Source organism: Chiloscyllium plagiosum, unplaced genomic scaffold (assembly GCF_037043375.1).
Source record: "Chiloscyllium plagiosum isolate Xiang-an unplaced genomic scaffold, Cpla_swu_hap1 HiC_scaffold_9, whole genome shotgun sequence".
In the NCBI taxonomy this organism is placed as follows: domain Eukaryota; kingdom Metazoa; phylum Chordata; class Chondrichthyes; order Orectolobiformes; family Hemiscylliidae; genus Chiloscyllium; species Chiloscyllium plagiosum.
In genome coordinates, this window is record NW_028270147.1 from 35,482,937 (window position 1) to 35,505,123 (window position 22,187).

The 22,187-nt window shown below is 40.6% G+C and overlaps 1 protein-coding gene across 1 annotated transcript in view; it reads left to right on the forward strand.

Moving 5' to 3' along the window:
- Positions 1-4,669: 4,669 nt before the first annotated feature.
- Positions 4,670-22,187, forward strand: part of LOC122554277 (uncharacterized) — a 260,968-nt gene continuing 243,450 nt past the window's right edge. Inside the window, exons 1-4 of the mRNA XM_087990318.1 lie at positions 4,670-4,763; positions 6,758-6,925; positions 16,728-16,870; positions 17,789-17,968. Coding sequence (XP_087846444.1) covers positions 4,670-4,763; positions 6,758-6,925; positions 16,728-16,870; positions 17,789-17,968 — 585 coding nt within the window. The remainder of the gene's footprint in view (positions 4,764-6,757; positions 6,926-16,727; positions 16,871-17,788; positions 17,969-22,187) is intronic.

Below are 22,187 nucleotides of genomic sequence, written 5' to 3' on the forward strand. Positions count from 1 at the left end.
GGGGTTGGGGTTGGGGGGGGAGGGGGGGAAGGTAGCTGAGAAGGTGATAGGTGGATGAAGGTGAGGGAGAAGGTGATAGGTCAGAGTGGGCAGTGATGGGCGGGCCCAGAGGGCGGTGTTGAGTTGGAGGCTTGGGACTGGAATAATGTAGGGGGAGGGGAAATGAGGAAGCTGTTGAAATCCACATTTATCCCATGTGGTTGCAGGGTCCCAAGGCAGAATGTGAGGCGTATCTCCTCCAGACATCGGGTGGCAATGGATTGGCGGTGGAGGCGGCCCAGAACCTGCATGTCCTTGACGGAATGGGACGGGGAGTTGAAATGTTCAGCCACAGGGTGATGGGGTTGGTGGGTGCGGGTGTCCCAGAGATGTTCCCTGAAATGATCCGCAAGAAGGTATCCTGTCTCCCCGATGTAGAGGAGACCACACCGGGTGCAACGGACATTGGTAGATGACATTGGTAGAGGTACAGTTAAATTTCTGATGGATGTGGAAGGATCCCTTGGGCCTTGTACAGAAGTGAGGGGAGTGGTGTGGGTGCAGGTTTTGCTCTTCCTGTGGTGGCAGGGAAAGGTGCCAGGAGTGGGGTGTGGGCTGGTGGGGGACCTGACAAGGGAGTCGGAGCGAGTATGGTCTTTTCGGAACGCTGATAGGGCTGGGGAGGGAAATATATCTCTGGTGGGGTCTGTTCGGAGGTGGTGGAAGTGGCGGAGAATAATGTGTTGTATGCGGAGGTTGGTGGGGTGGAAGGTGAGGACCTGGGGTGGGGGGTTCCTGTCCTTGTTCTGTCCAAGGAACCCCACCACCCCATGGCTGAACACTCCCCCCTCCCACTCTGTCAAGGACATGCAGCTCCTGGGCCTCCTCCTTCGCCAAACTGTTACCATCTGACGTCTGGAGGAGGAATGCCTCATATTTCGCCTTGGAATCCTGCAACAACACGAGATAAATATGGATTTCAACAGCTTCTCACTTCCCCTCTCTCTACATTATCCCAGTCCCAGGCTTCCAACTTGGCACCACCCTCCGGACCCGTCCATCACTGCCTCCTCTGACCTATCACCTTCTCCCTCACCTTCATCCACTTATCACTTTCCCAGCTATCTCTCCCCAACCCCACCCCCTCCCATTTGTCTCTCAGCCCCAACCCGCAAGCCTCATTCCTGATGAAGGGCTCTGGCCTGAAATGTTTATTCTCTTGCTTCTCAGAGGCTGCCTGACCTGCTGCGCTTTTCCAGCAACACAGTCTCGACTCTGATCTCCAGCATCTGGAGTCCTCACTTTCTCCCTGTATTCTTTTTAAGTAACAGTTACTATTGGGACTGAGTGATCTGGTTGGCATACCATTCATTCATCACCAGATCCTGGATTTGATTGACCATAAAAATTCTAAATAAGTTAAAAAAAGCAAAAGAAAGTGGATGCTGGAAATCAGAATCATAACAGAAATTGCTGGGAAAAGTCAGTAGGTCTGGCAGCATCTGTGGAGAGAAATCAAAGTTGAAATTTTGGGAACAGTGACCCTTCTTTAGAAGCGTCTAAATAAGGAGCTAAGTTAGCTTGTTTGAGTCTGAACACATCCGTGGCTTGGAATTCTCCACAATCCAATACTAGTTGGCACTTAATTCAATAGGTTGACTCAGACAGGAGAAAAAACTTCTCAGCCAGAAGTACTTTGTTCAAGTGCACTCCATGGGTTGATGGCCAAGGAAAATGTGTTGTAATATAGCCAAGAAAGATTGATTATCAACGTGGAAGTCACTTCTGGCAGGCAGTAAGAACTGGAGAGTCCCCCAGTCAGCCAAACTTTATGTAGAAAGTGCCCCTCAAACTATAGTCTTTGCACCCTATTCCAGGATAAACTAGCCATGGAAGTGGACATCAACATATGCTGATGTGAAAGCCTCTAAGTCTAAGCTGGGTGCAGTGTGAAGGCACTGTTAACTGGAATGTGATGTTGCTATTGCCACATAAAACACATGAACTCTGTGCCTTCACAGGTGTCCAGCAAGCAGCTTTATGTGGCTTCAGAGAGTTTCCCACCAGAAACCTTTATCATGTTAGTCGAAGAGACTGTTATTGTACAACAAAAGTAGAATTGAAATTGTCATTTGTAAGCCATGGGCTAGCACTTTATCATTTGTCTCCCAGAATTATTTTGCTTTTTTTAAATTATGTCGATGTTTCTAATCACTATTGATTATGATGACAAAAAGTGGACAATTCCTTTCTTTTTCAATTGAATGTCCATGGCTTGAATAATCGAGGTGAAGTTTTAATTGAGATTCTGAAAATTTAGGATATAATTCAAGATCTATTTCCATGCTGTACATCTCTATGACTCTATAACAATGAAGGAGTACAGAGGAATGGCAGAAATAACAAGGCCCAGGCCATAGGAGTGCTGTCTTTTATTCAAAGGCATGTGATTTTGTTAAAGTCATGGCAAAGGCAAACTATGCAGTACCATGAGGTTTTAATTCTGATCACATTATAAATTGTTCTAGTGTAACTTATAGGTCTGTAAGCAGAGGGTGTAAAATCTGAGGCCAAATCAAAGTTTTGAAACTGAGATTTCCCTGAAAGCTGGTTAGACAGTATTTTGTCCCTTTCTTTCATACAATGTTTGTATTCATCGCTGTTACTTCATGATGTTTTATTTTGGGCCTCACTCTATTTATATTTGAATCAAAGACAAGCAAACAGACTCTGGAGATATATTGACCAGAGAATGACCAGCACTTTGTAAGTGTGGGAATGTAAGAGATCTTTTTCTTATTTATGTTTGTTGCTTTGTGCAGCATTTCGGCAGTACCTCATATAAATAGTTATAGATCCAGGAACCAAGCAACAGAAAGCAGGGTGAAAGAATCTGCCTTTTCTTACTCATTCCATAGAAGTTGAATCTTGTGATGGTCTTAAAGAAAGAATAATACAAGTCTGGCACTTTGACCAGGTCTGCATTAGAAAGAGAATATCTCAAGCGGAGGAAGAAATGGGAAACAAAGACAAAACAAAGCAAAGAGCATCCATCGACCTTTGAACAGATGGGTTGCTACGTAAAGCTTTAAAGAACAACAGCTGGCACTGTGACTCAAGGTTGTATAGCGTGGAACAGATAATGGCATAAGCCATATGTCTGAAACATTTTTTTAAATTGAAAGTGTTGGAAAAACTGAGCAGTTCATGCAGCTTTCATGGGTTGTGGCAATAGGCTTGCTTTTTTGGGAGGTGTGCCTTGTTATTATGACTTTGTTCTGCTTCTTTCAGCTCAGAATTGACTTGTGCTGTAACTTGATCTGAGTGCAAGCTGATAGCAACATGGCAAAGGCAACAAAGCATCTGGAACCTCAATGGTGGGACTAACAGAGTTTCACCTTAGACATTGAGATTCCAGATTTCAGAAAGAAAAATCAACATCAGAGAAGGAGGGTGAATTACAATAGGTGATGTAGAGTCCAATTGCATGGAAAAAACAAAATAATGAGAAAGAAAGTTTGAATTAAGCGATAGAGGGAAAAGTGGCAAAGGACAAGAAAGAAAGAAAAAGAAAAATTAACCTCAAAGAACAATTTAGCTGCTGAAGAAATGAAAGTTCACAACTGAGGTTATGTAATTTCTGGACTGGAAAGATTGATTGGTATTTACCAATCATCATCACATGAAAATGGTTCTTAGTTAACAAACATAATATTTTTGTTGCACAAGCATGGCTTATACAATGGCCAAGGCTCTGCACATATACACACAGGTCTGGTGATGTTGGTTGGTATGACAAGCTTCAGGGATGCTTCAATGCATACATTGCTAACTGCACCACGTTGCAGATGCAGCGATGTCAACATCAGTTCATGTTCACCCTGTCTTGGCATCAGTCAAAATGAGATAGGGAGCGATGACAGCTATTACATAACTAAAGATGGATTGGTATTTAATTAACAAGAATTGTCATAATAATTATCAGTGCACATTAGGAAATCCACTGGAAACTCCAAGTGTAAAGTTAGTTTTAACTACTTAGGTAAAGGTATCAGATGGTAGATAGTCAGGTGGTTTGGCTAGTTGGTGAATGTGTTGTGGTCCTAAGGGATGACATCCTCTCATCATTTATCCTGTCAGACCCCCTCAGAATCTTTCAACCTGACCAAACCCCCAGAGAATCTTAGTTACAGAGTTTTCCAGAGACATAACTGAACATTGCTCTATGTAGGTGTATCTATCAGTGTCTGTGGCTGGATGCCGGTGCCGTTAGGCACTCCCAAGAAACTGGCTGCTGGTTCCTGTCACTTCCACATGATGGTGACTTCCTCTTTACATATGCACTGCATAGAGGTACATTTGAGCCATTTGCAACCCAATGTTTTATAGGTTTAATAGACAACTATTATGCAAATTTAACAAGCTCTTAACAATAAGAATAAACCATGTGTTATTTTTGCAGCACAATCAGCACAGTGATGCAAGTAGACCAGCAATTGTGAGAGACTTGTGAATTGTGGTAAACTAAGTTTCTTAGTCCCTTGGTTTTGATGGCCAGTTTTCATTTGTAGTCAATACTTATTTTTAAAAGTGCATTGTTAATGCCGTATTATTTTTATCTGAAGGTCTGGGCCAAAACTATTAAAACAGGATGATATTCTAGACAAAGTGTGAGATATATTTTGGGAGGATGAACAAGGCATGGGAGAACACGCTGAATGGTAGCACCCTAAAAAGTACAGATGACCAGAGAGACCTTGGTGTGCATGTTCAGTTCCTTGCAGGTAACAAGGGAGGTGGATAAGGTGGTTAAGAAGGCATACAGGATATTTGTCTTTCTGACTCAAGGCATTAAATACAAGAGCTGGAGGTTATGCTGGATCTGTATGAGATCATAGTTATGTGTAGAGTTGTGATGTGGAGCTGCCAGTGTTGGACTGTGGTGGACAAAGTCAGAAATCACACAACACAAGGTTCTAGTCCAACAGGTTTATTTGAAATCACAAACTTTCAGAGCAGAGTCCCTTCATCAGATGTTCGCCTGACAAAAAGGTTATTCTCCAAAAGCTTGTGATTTCAAATAAATCTGTTGGACTCTAACGTGGTGTTGTCGTGTGATTTCTGACTGTGTTCTGAGTTGCCTCATCCCAAAAACTGGGAAAATCTCACCCTTTTCATGACTGCCTCCTACTTTGACCTTATTAAATTGATTATTGCCTAAACAATAAGGACTTAGAACTAAAGTAGTTCACCGGCTCCGAAATGAGTTTGGATGGCCTCAGGACTTGAAAAGTGAATCTGTATGCAAGGGCTATCTTTTTTTTAATCTTTTCACCCAGTAGTTTTAAAATGATTTATTCCTTCATGAATAGGATGACTCTCACATCAACAGTAGTATTTTAAATTATTGTCAAGCTTTTCTTTCAATGAAAAATCTTTACAATAAAAATAACCTGAGCTCCAGTAGTGACATAAATGTACAATATTGATCTTATTTGTACTGGCGTGCTACGTGCAGTTCTGGTCGCCACATTATAGGAAAAATGTGATGGCACTAATGAGAGTGCAAAGGTGATTTAGCAGGATATAACTTGAATTGGAGCAATTCAGCTACAGAGAGAGACTGGATAGACTGAAATTATTTTCCTTAGAGCAGAGAAGGCTGATGTAGGACCTAATTGAGGTGTACAATATTATGGGGGGCATAGATACAAATAAACTTTCAATAACAACAGGGCATAGATTTAAGGTGAGGGATAGGAGGTTTAGAGAGGATTGAATGATGAAGATGTTCAATAGAGGGTGGTGGAACTCACTGCCTGAAAGGGTGGTGGAGGCAGGAACCATCACATTGTTTAAGAAATATGTGAATCGTCACTTGAAGTACCATAGCATACAAGGCTACAGGTTGGAAGATGGGACTAGAGTAGATAAGACCTTAATGATCGTTGTGGACATGATGAGCCAAAGAGTCCCTTTCCTTGTTGTAAAAATCAATGGCTTTAATATAAGCATTATAACAGAAAATGAACAACGGGAATATTGGATTGGAAACACTATGAAATTCAACATGAGTAAAGTTGTTGGATAAAACAATGCTTTGATTCCTATTTGGTTACATTTTGTCAGTTCCCGATTTAGTCAGATGAGGGGGATTTTGCAAGTGAACTAACACACCACACATTTTTCTCTTTTTTTGGATTTGTTCAACTGTTTTTTTAATGAACTGCGAATATGCACATTTATGGGCTTAATTTTCTCATAACCCTGAGCAACCATCAATGGCTTCCCATCTTTCAGCACATTGACATCAAAGTCCACTTGAAAATATTAAAATAATGTTCAGAAGTCTTATACACAAGTGTTCTGTCAGAAGAAATTAGTGCTTTACTGGGATTAATTTTTCATTTCCAGATGTGGAAGTTCAATCATTAGCAGTTTTCTGTTTTCTTCAGTTTTAATGTTTTGTCTTACCACAGCTTGTTCACATTCCAGGGTTATGAAGAAATAAGCATGATATTATATGTTTGCATCACTATTGGAACACAGGTTTTGTGCATCTTTATTGTGAGGATTTTTCATTGAAAGCAAAGTTTTAAATACTGTTGCTGTGAGAATCATCCTATTCATGGAGGAAAAGTAATTTCAACTCAATGGGTGTAAAGATGAAAAAAAAAGGATAGAACTTACATTTAGATGTCACTTTTCATGTCCTGAGACAATCCAAATTCATTTCAGAGCCAGTGAACTACTTTAATTTGAAGTCTTTATTGTTTAGGCAATAACAAATTGGATAAGATTGAAGTAGAAGCCAGTCATGAAAGGGGTCAGAATTTCCTTGGCTTTTGGGATGAGGTAACTCAGAATATAGCAAAAACATTGGAAAATTACACGCTGAGGCATGTCTGGAACCTTGCAGCTTCCAAGGATGCTTTCTCAAATTGTGGTACTCTCTAAATTGTTAATCATCTCAAACCTTGTTACATTGTCAACTGACAGGATCTTAAGTCATTTAACACTGTCAGTATCAATGCACTTTAGAAATAGTCAAATAGCTCTCATACCATTCATGTGACATAAGGAGTAGTTGATTGGGAACTGGCTGAGTGAGCGGGAGGCCAGCCTAGAAGCAGGGGGATAGACCTGCCAAATTTTAATAACTAGGCATTCTTTATGTCTCACTGACACTCAGTTATGTTGCTCTGGGGTGGAAGGGAGACCCAGATGTTGAGAGGATGTGATAAGTGACATCTCAGAGCAAGGTAGTATATGAGGAGCACTGCTGTTTTTCCATCTCCCCATAGGGATGTTTAATTATTACCATGCCCAGGACTCTTATTCCTGTAGCCAGATTTCATAACATGACACCTTTGATGAGGTCCCAGACACTCAAGGGTTAAAATGCCATTAGTGTTCATAATTGAACCATGTTTTGTCTAAACATGTGTTTAAACTTCAACTCAAGTTACCTTTTTGGAAAACTTCAACCTAGCCTTTGCTCATAGTTTTTCTGTTCACAATTCTTTTCCATCTGTTTATGTTACAGATGGTTTCAGAAGCAACACTTCATTATAATTTATGCTGCTTGAGAGATTTAGACTCCTGCAAAATATTTAAATTGTAAAAAGGATTGTACAGTAAGAGGTTTCAGTTGTAATGTAAACTCTCACTGTGAACTTTATATTCAGATTATTAAATAAATTATATTTTACTTGATTGGTCTGGTTTGCATCTTTTTTTTATTTTAGATGGAGTTGAGTGTTTATTTTCACTGCACACTTACATATGCCATGGATTCATTATAATCCATTATTAGGTTTGCAAAGAGAAATGGAATAGTCCTGAGGAACACAAATAGGTAGACCAACAAGGAAAAAAGAAAGGCTTGTATTTATATATCATCTTTCATGACTTCAGTTTGGTTCACAGCCAATGAAGTATATTTTAATATATAGCTATGATGTGGGGGGATGTGATAGTCAATTTGTGCAGAGAATGCTCCCATAGAAAAGTACAGAACAGGCCCTTTGGCCCACAGTGTTGTTCCCAGGATTAATTCTTATCTAAAATAAAATAACCTAACCGACGTACCCCTCAATTCACTGCTGTCCATATGCATGTCCAGCAGTCGCTTATATGTCCCTAATGACTCTGCTTCCACCATCACCGCTGGCAACGCATTCCATGTGTTCACAACTCTCGGTGTAAAGAGCCTACCTCAAATGTCTCCTCTATACCTTTCTCCTAACACCTTAAAACTATGATCCCTCATGGCAGTCAATCCTGTCCTGGGGAAAAGTCTCTGGCTATCGACTCTATCCATGCCTCTCCTTACTTTGCACACCCTCGATTAGGTCACCTTTCTTCCTCCTCCTCTCCAGAGAGAAAAGTCTGAGCTTAGTCAACCTCTCTTCGTAAGACAAGCACTCCAGTCCAGACAGAATCCTGGTTAACCTTCTTTGCACCCTCTCCAAAGCCTCCGCATCTTTCTATAATAGGACAACCAGAACTGGACACAATATTCCAAGTGTGATCTCACCAGGGTCTTGTAGAGTTGCAAGAAAACCTCGCGGCTCTTCAACTCGATCCCCCTGTTAATGAAAGCCAAAACACCACATGCTTTCTTAACAACTCTATCCACTTGGGTGGCAACTTTGAGGGATCTATGCACACCCAGATCCCTCTGTTCCTCCACACTGCCAAGAATCCTGTCTTTAATCCTATATTCAGCATTCAAGTTTGACCTTCCAAAATGCATCACTTCACATTTATCCAGGTTGAACTCCATCTGCCATTTCTTAGCCCAGCTCTACATCCTGTCTATGTCGCGCTGCAGCCTGCAGTGGCCCTCAATACTATCAACAGCACCTCCAACCTTTGTGTCATTGGCAAATTTACTAACTCACCCCTCAACCTCCTCATCCCAGTCATTTATAAAAACTACAAAGAGCAGAGGCCCAAGAACAGTACCCTGCGGGACATCACTCACCACTGACCTCCAGCAGAATACTTTCTATTTACAACCACTCTCTGCCTTCTGTCAGCCAACGAATTCTGAATCCAAATAGCCAAATCTCCCCGTGTCCCATACCTCCTGACTTTTTGAATTAGCCCTACCATGGGGAACCTTATCAAATGCTTTTCTGAAGTCCATATACACCATATCCACTGCCTGACCTTCGTCCACCTGTCTAGTCACCTCCTCAAAGAACTCAATAAGATTTGTGAGGCATGATCTGCCCCTCACAAAGCTGTACTGACTGCTTTTAATCATGCTATGCTTTTTCCAAATAGTCATTAATCCTATCTCTCAGAATTCTTTCCAAAACCTTTCAGACCACAAACATAAGACTGACTGGTCTGTAATTGCCAGGGATTTCCCTATTACCCTTCTTGAAAAGAGGAACAACATTTGCCTCCCTCCAATCCTCCGGTATGACTCCAGTGGAGAGTGAGCAAGCACATATATTCACCAGTGGCTTAGCAACCTCTTTTCTAATTTCCTGGAGCAACCTAAGATAAATCTGGTCTGGCCCTGCAGACTCATCAATCTTAATGTTCATCAAAATTTGCAGCACATCAACTTCCTCAATCTCGATTTGTTCAAGCCTGTTTCCTGGTTCATCAAAGTTCTGAATCACAACAAGGTCCCTTTTCTTAGTGAAAACCAAGCCAAAAATCTCATTTAGGGCTTCCCCTATCTGCTTAAACTCCACGCATCCCTGACCGGCCCTACCTTCTCCCTGATCATTCTCTTATTCCTCACGTGCAAGTAAAATGCCTTTGGGTTCTCCCTAATCCTTCCCGCCAAGTCTTTTTGTGACCCTTCCTGGCTCTCCTCAGTCCATTTTGAGCTCCTTTCTAGTAAGCCTGTAATCCTCTAAAGCTGTGCTAGATCCTTGCTTCCTCCACCTTACATAAGTTGCCTTCCTCCTTTTGATGAGAAGCTCCTCTGTTCTTGTCATCCAAGATTCCTTAATCTTACCCCTTGCCTGTATCAGAGGAATAAATTTATGCATCACTTGCAACAACTGCACCTTAAACAGTCTCCATATGTCTGTTGTGTCATTTCTGTGGAACATCATAATTTCCTTTCCCCCAATTAAATATCTTGCCACAGTAACTGCACCTTTCCCTCTCCAAAGCTATGGTAAATGTGAGACAGTTGTGATCACTGTCACCAAAGTATTCTCCCACTGCGAGATTTTTCACCTGTCCTGGCTCATTGTCGAGTACCAAATCCAAAATGGCCTCTCCCCTCATCGGCCTGTCTACACACTGAGTAAGGAAACCCTCCTGAACACACCTGACAAAAATGACTCCATCCAAACCATCTGCACTAAGGAGGTTCCAGTCAATATTGGGAAAGTTGAAGTCACCCATAACAACAACCCTGCTACATCTGCATTTTTCCAGAATCTGCCAGCCTATGAGTTCTTCAATCTCCCTACTGCTTTTAGGGGATCTGTTGAAAACTCCCAGTGAGGTGGTTGCTCCCTTGCTGTTCATAACTTCCACCCATACGGACTCATTTTTCTTTTTTGCATAAAGATGATCATTTTTCATAATGATCATGTAATCTGATTGTAGGATAAATAGTGTCCAGACAGCAGAAAGAATCCATCTCCTCTTCTTCAAAATCGTGTCAAGAGATATTTTGTGCCCACCTGAGGGAATGTACAGGGGCCTGACTTTACTATCACAGTCGACAGTGCCATACTCCCTCAGTACGCTGAACTGGGGTGGCAGCCTTGAACTTCCTGTGAAAGTGGTTCAATAAATAACAAATGAAAGAGAATATGGGGTGGTGGATGGAATGACATTAATAAAATAACAATTCTAACATGTGGTATGAAGGCAGCAGAAGACTTACGATTTGCTAGGTAAAAGAAAGAATTGCATTTTTATAATGCCAGTCTCCTCATTTCATCCCAGAAGTCAATGCATCTGTTTTAGTTTGAAGTGTAATCAATATTGTTATGGAACTTTTTTCCTTACACCAGAGTCCCACAAACGGCAAAACTGCTAAATGCCCAGTATTTTCTGCTGGCCTTGCTTGAATTATACCCTTTGGTCAGACACGGTTATGGAGGTGTACTGTCCTGCAGACCAGTATCTGTATTGTGGTTCGACAGAATGTGAACCAGGAGATCCAGTCCTTTTTGAGGACCAGGCCTCATTTACAGCAATTATGGCATCTCTGTAGTAGGCATCCAAGTGCCCTTGGGAAGCTCACTGGTTTTCTGCCTGCATAATGTCAGTATCTCACATCTGGGTTTTTGGAAGAGGCTAATCTCCATGTGGAGTGGCTGACTATCACTGTCATTGACTGGGTTTCTAGAGGCCAGAGGAACATTCTTGTTTTTAAAAGCATGAAAGATACTCGCCAACAGGGAGCTCATTGGCTGTGTCACCACTTCTAATTGTCCATCCAGTTTATATGGCCAACCGCTGCAATTTTTCTCAAACGAAAAAGAAATTGCTGGCGAAACTCAGCAGGTCTGGCAGCATCTCTGTGGAGAAAGCAGAGTTAACGTTTTGAGGCCAGTGACTCCGGATCAGAACTGATAGCAGGAGACAGTGAGGTCTGCAGATGCTGGAGATCAGAGTTGAGAGTGTGTTGATGGACAAGCACAGCAGGTCAGGCATTTCCCGATGAAGGGCTCTGGCCCGAAACTTCGATTTTCCTGCTCCTCAGATACTGCCTGACCTGCTGTGCTTTTCGAGCAACACGCTCTCAGAACTGGTAACAGCTGCGAACACATAGTATTAAAGTTGAAAACAAGTTTGGGGGTGGGGGGGGGAAATGTGTGATGCAGGAGAAGAGGTGATCAGATAGTTGGAGACAGAGCTCAGAGAGAGAGAGATGAAAGGAATAGGCAAACAAGGGGATTACTGATAGTAAAGGCTGACAGAAGAGAAGCTTACTAAGTGACAATAAGATCGGAGGGTAGGAGGGAATGAGTAGACTGTGTTGAAAGTAACCCATGTGATGTGATGATAAGACTAAGAGTGGGTGAGAATGGATGACTGTGCTAAAAGCAACCCATATCATGATAGGACCAGGGTGTGAGGGCGGGTAAAAAAAAATGGAAGATTGGGAACAGACTCTCAAGCTATTGAACTCGATGTTGAGTCCCAGAGGCTGTATGGTTCCTAAGTGGAAAATAAGATGTTTTTTGAGACAGAAATGCTGGTGTGAGAACATGTTGGAGTGGCAGGCAACTGGAAGTTTGGGGTCATTTTCACGGACAGAACATAGGTGTTCTGCGAAGTGATCATCCAGCCTGCAATTGCTGCAATTTATCTTTCATTCTCCGGAAAATGCCTGCTTATCCCATGAAAAAAAATTATTTAATACCCATCCTTCCCAGGGTGTCTGAAAGTGGTGGTGACCTCGCATTCTTCTTTACACAGCAAGCAGCGGCCAACTCTCTCGGACGTACTGCTGGATCAAGCTGCCAACTCTCTGGGCTAGCAGTGTGATGTAAAATTATAGCTCAGGAAGAGCAAAGAAAGAAACTAAACTTTCTGTGGTAACATTGGTAAAGGATGTTAATTTTAGGCCCTGGAACAGGATATTGATAAGAATGAGGCGCCTACAGTCATGCGTACCAATCTAACAATCTAAAGTTAGAAAATGTCTGGTAAAGATTAAATTCAACAATGTATGCTTCTATTTAAAATTGGATAAATGCAGAACATAAATGTATTTAGGATTAGGTTGAGGTTATCTATGTTGGCATGAGAGAATTGCTTTATACAATCAACAGGAAGGAAATCTGTGAATATGCAGGAGTAGTGGAAATGATCGCTACACCTATTCTCACTGAAACACCTTCAGATGACAGAAATCAGCAAAGTTTATGGATAGAAGCAATACTAACAACAATAATGAGCAGTATAATCTCCTCGAGCTCAATGAGAAATCTTTAACTAAAGTCGCTCTGGCAGCCCAGCCATTTACTGAACAAATGGTTGTAACAGATTTAAATTTGATGTCAGATGATGAAATGATGCAAGTTCAAGAAGACAATTTCAATTCTTTGTCTTCAAAAGCAAAGTTGTCAGTACCTGTTATGATAATGTTAAGTAAACAGCAATCCATTAGGACCAATACTAAGAGTGGGAAAATGTCTGGAGTACCAATACAGCCATCATGAAGAGTAAATAAAGATGTCCAACTTAAGTTGAAGTAGTAAGTTTATTTCCTTCAATGCAGATCTAATAGCAGATTGAGAATAAACACTTTCTTACACACAATGAAGATGAGCTGCATTAGAGTCCATGGAAGCCAACATCCACAAATTCAAATTTGCTGTAGGGGAAGTGATGAGGCCTAGTGGTATTATCACTGCACCGTTAATCGAGAGATCCAGGTAATGTTCTGACGACCTGAGTTCAAATCCCATCACAACAGATGGTGGAATTTGAATTCAATAAAAATCTGGAAATTAAAGTTTAATGATGACTACTGTCGATTCTCATGAAACAAAAAATCTGGTTCATTAATATCCTTCAGGGAAGGAAATTGCCATTCTTACCTGGTCTGGTCTACCTATGGCTCCAGACCCACAGCAATGTGGTTGACTCTCAACTGCCCTCTGGGATGTACTATAAATGCTGGTCTAGCCAGCAATGTCACCATCCAGTGAATGAAGAAAAGAAAAGGTGACCAAAAAAAGAAATTATCTGGCTCAGAAATCCAAGATACTACAAAAAAGAAAGTACTTGATTCCACCAAGAGCTATCCTCCTTGAGTTGCCTGAGTTAGCAGGAAAGAGTTGCCCTTTGAAATAAATTCAAGACACTAAGTGTTGTCCTGATAAGGTAATAGACCACCCATCTGGCTTAGTGGAAATAACATCCTCTGTGAAGAATATCCAACGAAAATGGGCACCCAGTGGAGAGACCACACAAAGTGAAGATCAGAATTGAGATCAACAATCCTCAAGCCAAAGACCTAACGATCTTTCAGGTTTGAAGGCAACACATCTGGAAAAATTGTAAAAGCTTGAATTTGGAAAATCAGATGCTTGAGGGGGGGCTAGGGTACTGTTAACTGTATAAATGTTCACTATAGGGAGAAAAAAAGCTTGAGATAGGGGATGTTTGAGAAGATAATGGTTCTTAAAGGGTTAAGATTGGAAACTACATTAAGCTCCACCCAATCTGATGATGTCATACATGCTTGGATGGAAATAAGGCAAAGCATTTAAGGACTGTATTGAATGTAATCCACAGGTCTCCTCATATTTTTAGTAACAATGTATGACAAACTAAAGCGTCTTGTGCCTAATTGCTATCATGCAATAATCAATGTATTGCTAAGTGAAGGGTCTCTTCTTGTTAGGACTCATTGATAGCTATTTCTCCAACACTGCAAATCAATGAGTCCGTAGATCTGTCAAGGAAAGAGAACTGGTGACAGGATCTTTTATTCACAAATATCACAGTTGCCTGTAGCTGTAGTAAAAGAATGTATGATATCCATCGTTGTGCAGGGAACAAATTAGTTTTAATTCCACCACCCAATTAATGTTGCCAGATTCAGGAGAGTGAATGTAAGGAATGGCAACAATGTTTCCACTTTAGTTGCAGGAGTAACCTTGCTAATTAGTGAATGCATTCTGCGGGTTATCCTATGTTCCTTATTTCGGCCTCTGTTCTCTGAATAGAAAAGCCATTGAGGTGAAATTGGCTTTGGCCAGCTGTGTAAAACATGCTAGTGGCAAACTGGCAACCATTTTCTTTACACTGTACCTACTCTTTGCACAGAAACTCATAGAATCATCATTCAAATTATTTTTAGATATATAGCTGTTATCGGTTTTACTTTAAAAAAAAAGTGTTGGCATTATTTACAAATAAATGCTAATTTGTTATAGGCCCATTTTGTTACGTTTATCTTCCCAAACAAAGAAAGACAATTCATAGAAAGGTGCATCTGTATTTAATAGTGGTACTAGTGTTTGTAGGTGAGATACCTGCACCGAGGCTGGTACCCCGTCACCAATTCACCCTTTATTTACTTGTGCACAAAACACTGACTATGACCAGCCAGCTTGGAGTCAGTCCCTGAGCTGAGGAGATTGTGAATTCGCTGTTTATGTTAGTCAGCCAGAGCTTCCTGGTTGGCCCAGGTTAAAAACCCAAATCAAGGATCTCATAGTCAGCAAGATCCATGTGGTTCCAATCACTACAGTAGAAATCTGTAATGTGGACGCCCAGACTGCAAGTAGGCAGAGCCTGATCCCTGCATTTACTCTGCTGGAACAGTGGTCCGAATCTAATGGCTGATTTACAGACACATTTTGAGCTAATACTATGCTGATTCTCTGCAGGTCCCATTCTTTATACTTTTTAAAGTGTTGTTGGTGCCAGTAACCCTTTGTATTGCCCACTAATTGCATTGCAAGTGTAAAAGATATCTCTCTATTATATACAGCTTCTCCTTTCAGAAATCATTCTGTACGAATCCATTCCTCATTGGATTCCATTGGCTTATATGGTGGAACAGATTTTGGAGCTTTATTGTTTTATGGCCTGTGGGTTTTCATGGGGAGGCCAGTATTTGTTTCCAATGTATAAATATCATTGAATTGAACGGATTGCTTTGCTATTTCAGAGAACAGTAAAGGATTAACCACATTGTTGTTTTCCTGGAGTCGCATGTAGGCCAGACTATGCAAGGATGACAGATTTCTTTCCTAAAGGACATAAATGAAGCAGGTAGGATTTTGCAATAATCAGTAATAGTTGTCATGGTCACTATTTCTGAGACAACCATTTATTAATTGAGTTTAAATTCCACTAGCTACCACAGTGAGAATGAACCCATGACCCCAGAGAATTAATATATAAAAAAACAGAAAGAGAAACCCAGCAGGTTTGGCAGCATCCATGCTGAGAAACACAGAAACAACGTGAATGTTTTGAGTCTAATTTCTCTTTTTTAAAATTTCAGTTGGAAACCTGCTGAGTTTTTACAGCACATTGTTTTTATTTATAATCTCCAGCATTCACAGTTGTATGCTTTCATTTCTTCCCAAGCATTCAACTGTCCTGCGAGATTATTATTACATCAACACCTCCCCAAGTAGAAATGCTAAACGACTGCAAGCATGAACCTTATGTGTTATTTAAAAGTTGTATTCTAATTTTCTCTCTTATGGATCTTTCTAAATCTTGGGGAGAGGCTCATTTAGACCACAATTTGCATTACTGGTTCACAGAGATGTGTGGGACTCCACCTGAGGTGGCTATTTACATATGCTGTCATGGATGCTTAGAAAAATAATATCTTGAGATAATAATGCGTGTATTTGTGGTTCCAACACTACAAATTGCTATTCGATCATTTGCTGGGAATTTAGTGCAGATCACTTTTAATTTTCTTTAAAGATAGAGCATTCGCCATTTTTATTTAATTGTTGTATATAATGGGATATTTTATAACCTGGTAAGTATCTTATTTCAAAATGAACTTTAGCCATGTTTTCTCAATGATGACATGGTGTAATGAAGGTTAAAGAAAAGTGAAAAGTTATCGGTATGATAAGGAGACTGAAATCTGGAACTTCTGCCACCAAACATGGCCTTTACCATGTTTACATGGGTGTGATTTGGGGGTGGATTTAATTTTGCACATGCAAGTCTCACAAAGGCAGATGTCTACATAGATCAGCAACAACTTCCTCTGATTTTGGTTACTAAAATAAAAAAAGAACTGCGGATGCTAGAAGTCTGACGTTCTGACGAAGGGTCACTGGACTTGAAACGTGAACTGCTTTTCTATCTGCAGACGCTGCCAAACCTGCTGAATATCTCCAGGCCTTCCTGTTTTGTTTCTGTGAGAAAACAGGCCTTGCATAATTTAGATTTGGTAGAAGTAGGTCTAAATATTGCATAATTCTCTGGAAAGGTGGGGTATTCTTTTGTATATGGTTTCAGGTCATGCAAGCCATGGTACATTCTTCACAAACAGACTTGGAAGTCCGCTAACATTTGGAAAAAGTGAGTTGCCCTTTGTGAGAATTCAAATGCCCTTTGGAGTGGTAAGGTACCCATTAGTATTGCTGGAAATAATGTGTAAAAACTGCATAAACCTATTAACTTACAAGCTCGTTGGCACTGTTAAAAGGAACTTTGAAACTGTCAAGTCATTTAAACGTCCTGACCTTTAAATCTTTAAAGTGAAATGTCTCGAGTGTTTCAAAAATAATTGTGAGGAGGATGGGGGATCATGAAGTTGCATGGCTTGGTGCGGATGATGAAAGGCGAGTGGGAGCTGTGAGGACAGTTTTATGTTTAATTTTCATTTAAAACGTCATCACTGTGCCAGAGTGTCAAGGTAGGCCTTGTGTGCAGCCTGCCTCTCACCTGCCAACCTCCACGTGTGTTCCAGGGCCAGCTGGCCGGATTCCCAGAGAATCTGACCACCCTGAATGTTAATCTCAACTTTGAGGGCACTTTCGCCCCCACCAGGTTTGTGGAATTCGGATGTGATCCAATAGGTCAGGAACAAAATTTCAGCTCTCGGTGTTTCATCCTTCACAAGTGCTGCCTGACTTGTTGAGTCGTTTCAGTCATTTCCTGTGAGCACAGGCAGAAAGAAATTAACCTCTCACACCACACTTAGCTTGAAAGAAATGAAAATAAAACAGTGAAAAGTCACTGTTCAAGTCTACGTTTATTTTTAGAGTGTTCAGAATTTCTTCCTCAGTTAACAGAGGAATAGCACTATGGAAATGAAAATTAAGTTCAAAATAATGTAAATAAAAATACTCTTGATTTTTATATCCTTCAGCCACCTGGACAGAGGCGAGGAGTTTGCAGATTGATAGGGGATCTCAGCCACCGGTTCGAAAACTCATCAGTAAGAGACTTGCAGCTTCTCATTTTACAAGTGTCAGCAGGAGCTCTGGTTGCCAGCAGTAACACAGCCATCAGAGGCCCAGGAACACAGTGCTCTCCCAGAAAACTAAAGGTGAGTGACAGCAGCATGGAGTTTGTGGGGTGGATGTTGCAAGAGAGGGGAGGCAGTGAGGGTCGGACAATTGAGTAAAGTGCCTTTCACTGTCATCATTTCCGCTTCCCAACAATCAGTTGTTTGACGGGTTGAAGACTGCCAGATAGTGAGGGGACCAATCACTTTCCCCAGCTCCCCATCCTTAAGAGAGTGCTGGGCTCAGGGATAATGGGTATCCATCGACTTATTAACGAGCCAAATTGACATCGTGCCAGTGGCAGCCTGGAATCTCGCTTGAGCTGCTTCTGCCTTCACACTAGTCGGGAAAGGTTTTGCCACAAGTAGGACACTCACCCATGGCCTCTCTTTAGGAGTGAGGCCAACCATCATCTTATCAAATTTCGCATCTGCCCTTGTGTTGTCTTCTCATAATTCTAACGACTTCCAACAAAACAATTTGAAATGGCTTTATTACAACTAAAACTGGTGCATTCAAATATCTCCTCATATTGGTATTTCCTCAAAGCCCAATTTCTTGAAGCCACTAAACCTCAGCTATGACCTTACCAAGGTTCTATCTAAATTCAACATTATATTTTGATGTTTATGTTCTATGAAACTCAATATCCTATTTGTTTTTAAAGGTCTTACTTACAAGTGTTGATGTTTCAATGATTTATCAACCAAGTACATTTCCATTGTGATGTCCCACGATTGTTATTTACATTACCAATTTTTTTCAAAGTATACATCTTTCTATTTCCACTGCCAGTATAGACCTCTGACAGTGCTACTTTGAATATGCAGCAACAATTTGTATTTATATAGAGTCCTTAACACGGTAAACCATCCCAAAATGCTAAAACACACTGAGAAGCAAATCAGACGCGGATAAAAAGCTCTGAACGCCTGTTTTAAATGGGATTCATGATTTGAAGAAGCTGATGTTGGACTGGGGTGGACAAAGTTAAAAATCAACTATGAATACAACTCTGAATATGACAACTCTAACTTCAATTTTCTCCCCCAGTTGCTGCTCCTAAGAAGTATTTACTTCTGTAGAGCTGAGATGAGGCTCTAAATGAAGTGGAAAATCAATCCTGCATTCCTGCACTGTTTTTATATATTAACAGCTGCATACGCTTAAATTATAATTTATATGGAAGTTGGTTTTTCTGTTATGTGTAATTTAAGAAATGTCCTTTAACTGAGTTGTTAGATGCTTTTTGGTGATTATATCAGTGAGTGTACAGACATAGCTACTGTTTAAATTAATTGATGTTTTCAAAGAAAAATTCAGATGCTTATGAATGTGGACAGCTGGTTTGCAGGCATTCCATTCTCAGCTATGTTTATGGCCTTACATTGGTTTCCTTTTGTCTCATGGATTTAAAAATAGTTCCTAATGAAGTTTCCAAATGAACTTCCAAATGATTTCCTAATGAACTCCAACAGCTGGTAAGCCTCCCGACCTTTTGTCAGCTGTAAGATCATTGTACCATCAGCACTATTCCATCTGTTGTACTAACAATGTAGAAACCATCATAACATAATCAATCCCATTTAAGTTAAAAATCACATAACACCAGGTTATAGTCCAGAAGGTTTATTTGGAAGCATTAGCTTTCGAAGTGCTGTCCACCTGATGAAGAAGCAGTGCTTCGAAAGCTAGTGTTATGTGATTTTTAACTTTGCCCACCCCAGTCCAATACCGGCTCCTCCAAATCATGAATCCCATTTTAAAAAGGCAGTCACAGCTTTTTATCTGAAGTCTGCTTTGTTTCTCAGTGTGTTTTAGTGGCTTGGGATGGTTTACCGTGTTAAGGGCTCTATATAAATACAAATTGTTGTTGTTGAATGAATTATTAATGAGATAGAACCGGATTGTTAATTTTAAAATGAAAAAGAACTAGAAAAAAAGGATATTGGAAAACCCATTGAGTGAATCTTCCCAGCCGCTTGGAATCTGTTTTCGAGGTGGGGTGAATGTGTGAGGAAGATATTGGAAAACCCTAATGAGATGGCACTCTGATATTGTCCTGGCTTTGGCTGAGGTGGGCTACCATGTGAATTGGAAACCTGTATCATGCAAAGACAGCAAATCCAAGCAAGGTCCTAGTCAAGGGACTTTGTCTTCTCCAGATAGCAATCAGAGGCAGTCACCCTGGTCAATATTCTTTTGACCAAATAGCGATGTTGAATCAGATTGCCATCTATCCAACTGCAATCAGTAGACATGGTCCAGGCCAAGGATTGAACCTGAGACTTCTGGTCTGGCCCAGCTATTCACTGAAGAACTCAAAGTTTCAGGGGACACCAATACTGAGTGACAGGATGGGCTCTTCATTCCTTTATTGCCTAACTTTATTTCCTCTGCATAATATAGTCAATGCCAAAATTGAGGGAATTATATTGGGTCTTACAGTAGTGTAAGACCTTCAGAGCTAAGAGGCCTGGGTTCAAGTTCCACCTGCTCCAGTGGTGTGTCATAAAATCTCCAAGCAGATTGATTTAAAATATTTACTTTTCAATTGTATGACTAAAATTGAAAAGTTGTGAAATGGGCATTGACAGGCTTTTGTTCTTAAGGCGTCACATGTGCTGAGTTGTGCCTATGCCTTATTGTGGTCATTCTGAACTGTTTTAAAGACAAGGTTACAATCAAGCAAATTAGCAAATAAGATTTTTGATTATTTTAAGAAAAGATTGTTTACATGTGCCCAAAGATCCATAACTAATAATTTTTGATGGTGACTTATATTATTCAGATACAACTCTTTTAAGTGCAGTTATTCCATTGTTCAGGAGTACAAAGTTTTGAAGAATTCAACGAACTTTGGGTGACATTGTCTTACTAAAGCTCTACACACCAGTGATTAATTCAATTCTTCCACTGTTTTAGGAATTCATTCACTGCTGGATATATCTTTTACAATTAAAGAAGAGCAGATTTACAGAGTAATTGCAAAAACTATTGAGCAGTGATAGTGGGTGACTTTAATTATGCTAACATAGATTGGGCTATTGTCAAGGGCAAATGGAAAAAGAGCTTCTGAAATGTGCTAGGTCTGATTCTGGGGACAGAGTTGGTCAAATGGATCACAGTTCTCTTTGCATCAGAACATTGCACATCTGTCACATAAAGGCATTGCACACATGTCTTGCAAATACTCAGTGAAATGTAACAATGCATATCATAACCAGAACCCTCCACTCAACACCCCTCCTCTGCCTTCCTGTCCTTGCAAGCATCAGTCCTCCACACATTCGCCAACTGACATAAACCCACAAGTGTGGTTGAAACCATCCATGGTACACCTCACTTACCATGCCATGATGACCTGTTCAACCCACATTATTTACTGACTTCTACTTTGGCTCCCCATCTGAAGCACCTTCATGACAGCAAGACCTAATGTCAGATGTCCTTTTGAGAAAGGAATGGAAAATGCAAAAAGTTACTGATACATTTGTTGTGATAAACCCCGTGCATCAAATGGCAAGGTCTGAACTGCCATGCCAAGTATGATGTTTGCTAAGCAGGTTCAGGACAGGTCAGAATACCTGAGCAACCAACCTTCAATGCTGAATTCTCAATACAAATCCCTTGAGTATTTATGTAGAGACACAAATAATGGTGCACATTAGCAGAACCCATCCCCTCAATACAAGAAGTAACAGGCTATTCACCTTAAATTCAACAAATGAAGGTATTGCTTGGCTTTGGGAACTTGCTATTTTATTATTTAATGAATATAAATCCAGCATCGGTATGAGAATATTTAGGGAACAGAGATCAGAGTAATATTAAAATTTTGCTTTGCTGTGGCAAAGAAATGGAAACAAGCCAGAATAATAATACTTAATATGAGGAGCATCATTTTCACTGAGGTGGGAATGGATCTGTTCCAGTTGTGTTGGAGTTGAAGATTGACAGGCAGATCTGTAGGGAACAGTTGTCTACTTTTATAAAGGACACAGTTCAGGCACATTCCCAAGAGAAGGAAATGTAGAACAAACAAATTCAGAGTTCCCTAGATGAGAAAATAGATAAAGAGTAAGATGGAGCAGGAAAAGGGGTGAGCATGATGGATGTGAGATTAATAAAAAAGCAAGAATCAGGCTGAATGTGGAAAAGGCAGAGAGGTGAAAAAGGAAAGAGAGACAAAGAAAGACAATATGAGAAGAAACTGGCAGACAACATAAAAGGGAATCAAAAACCTTCTGTAGGCATATC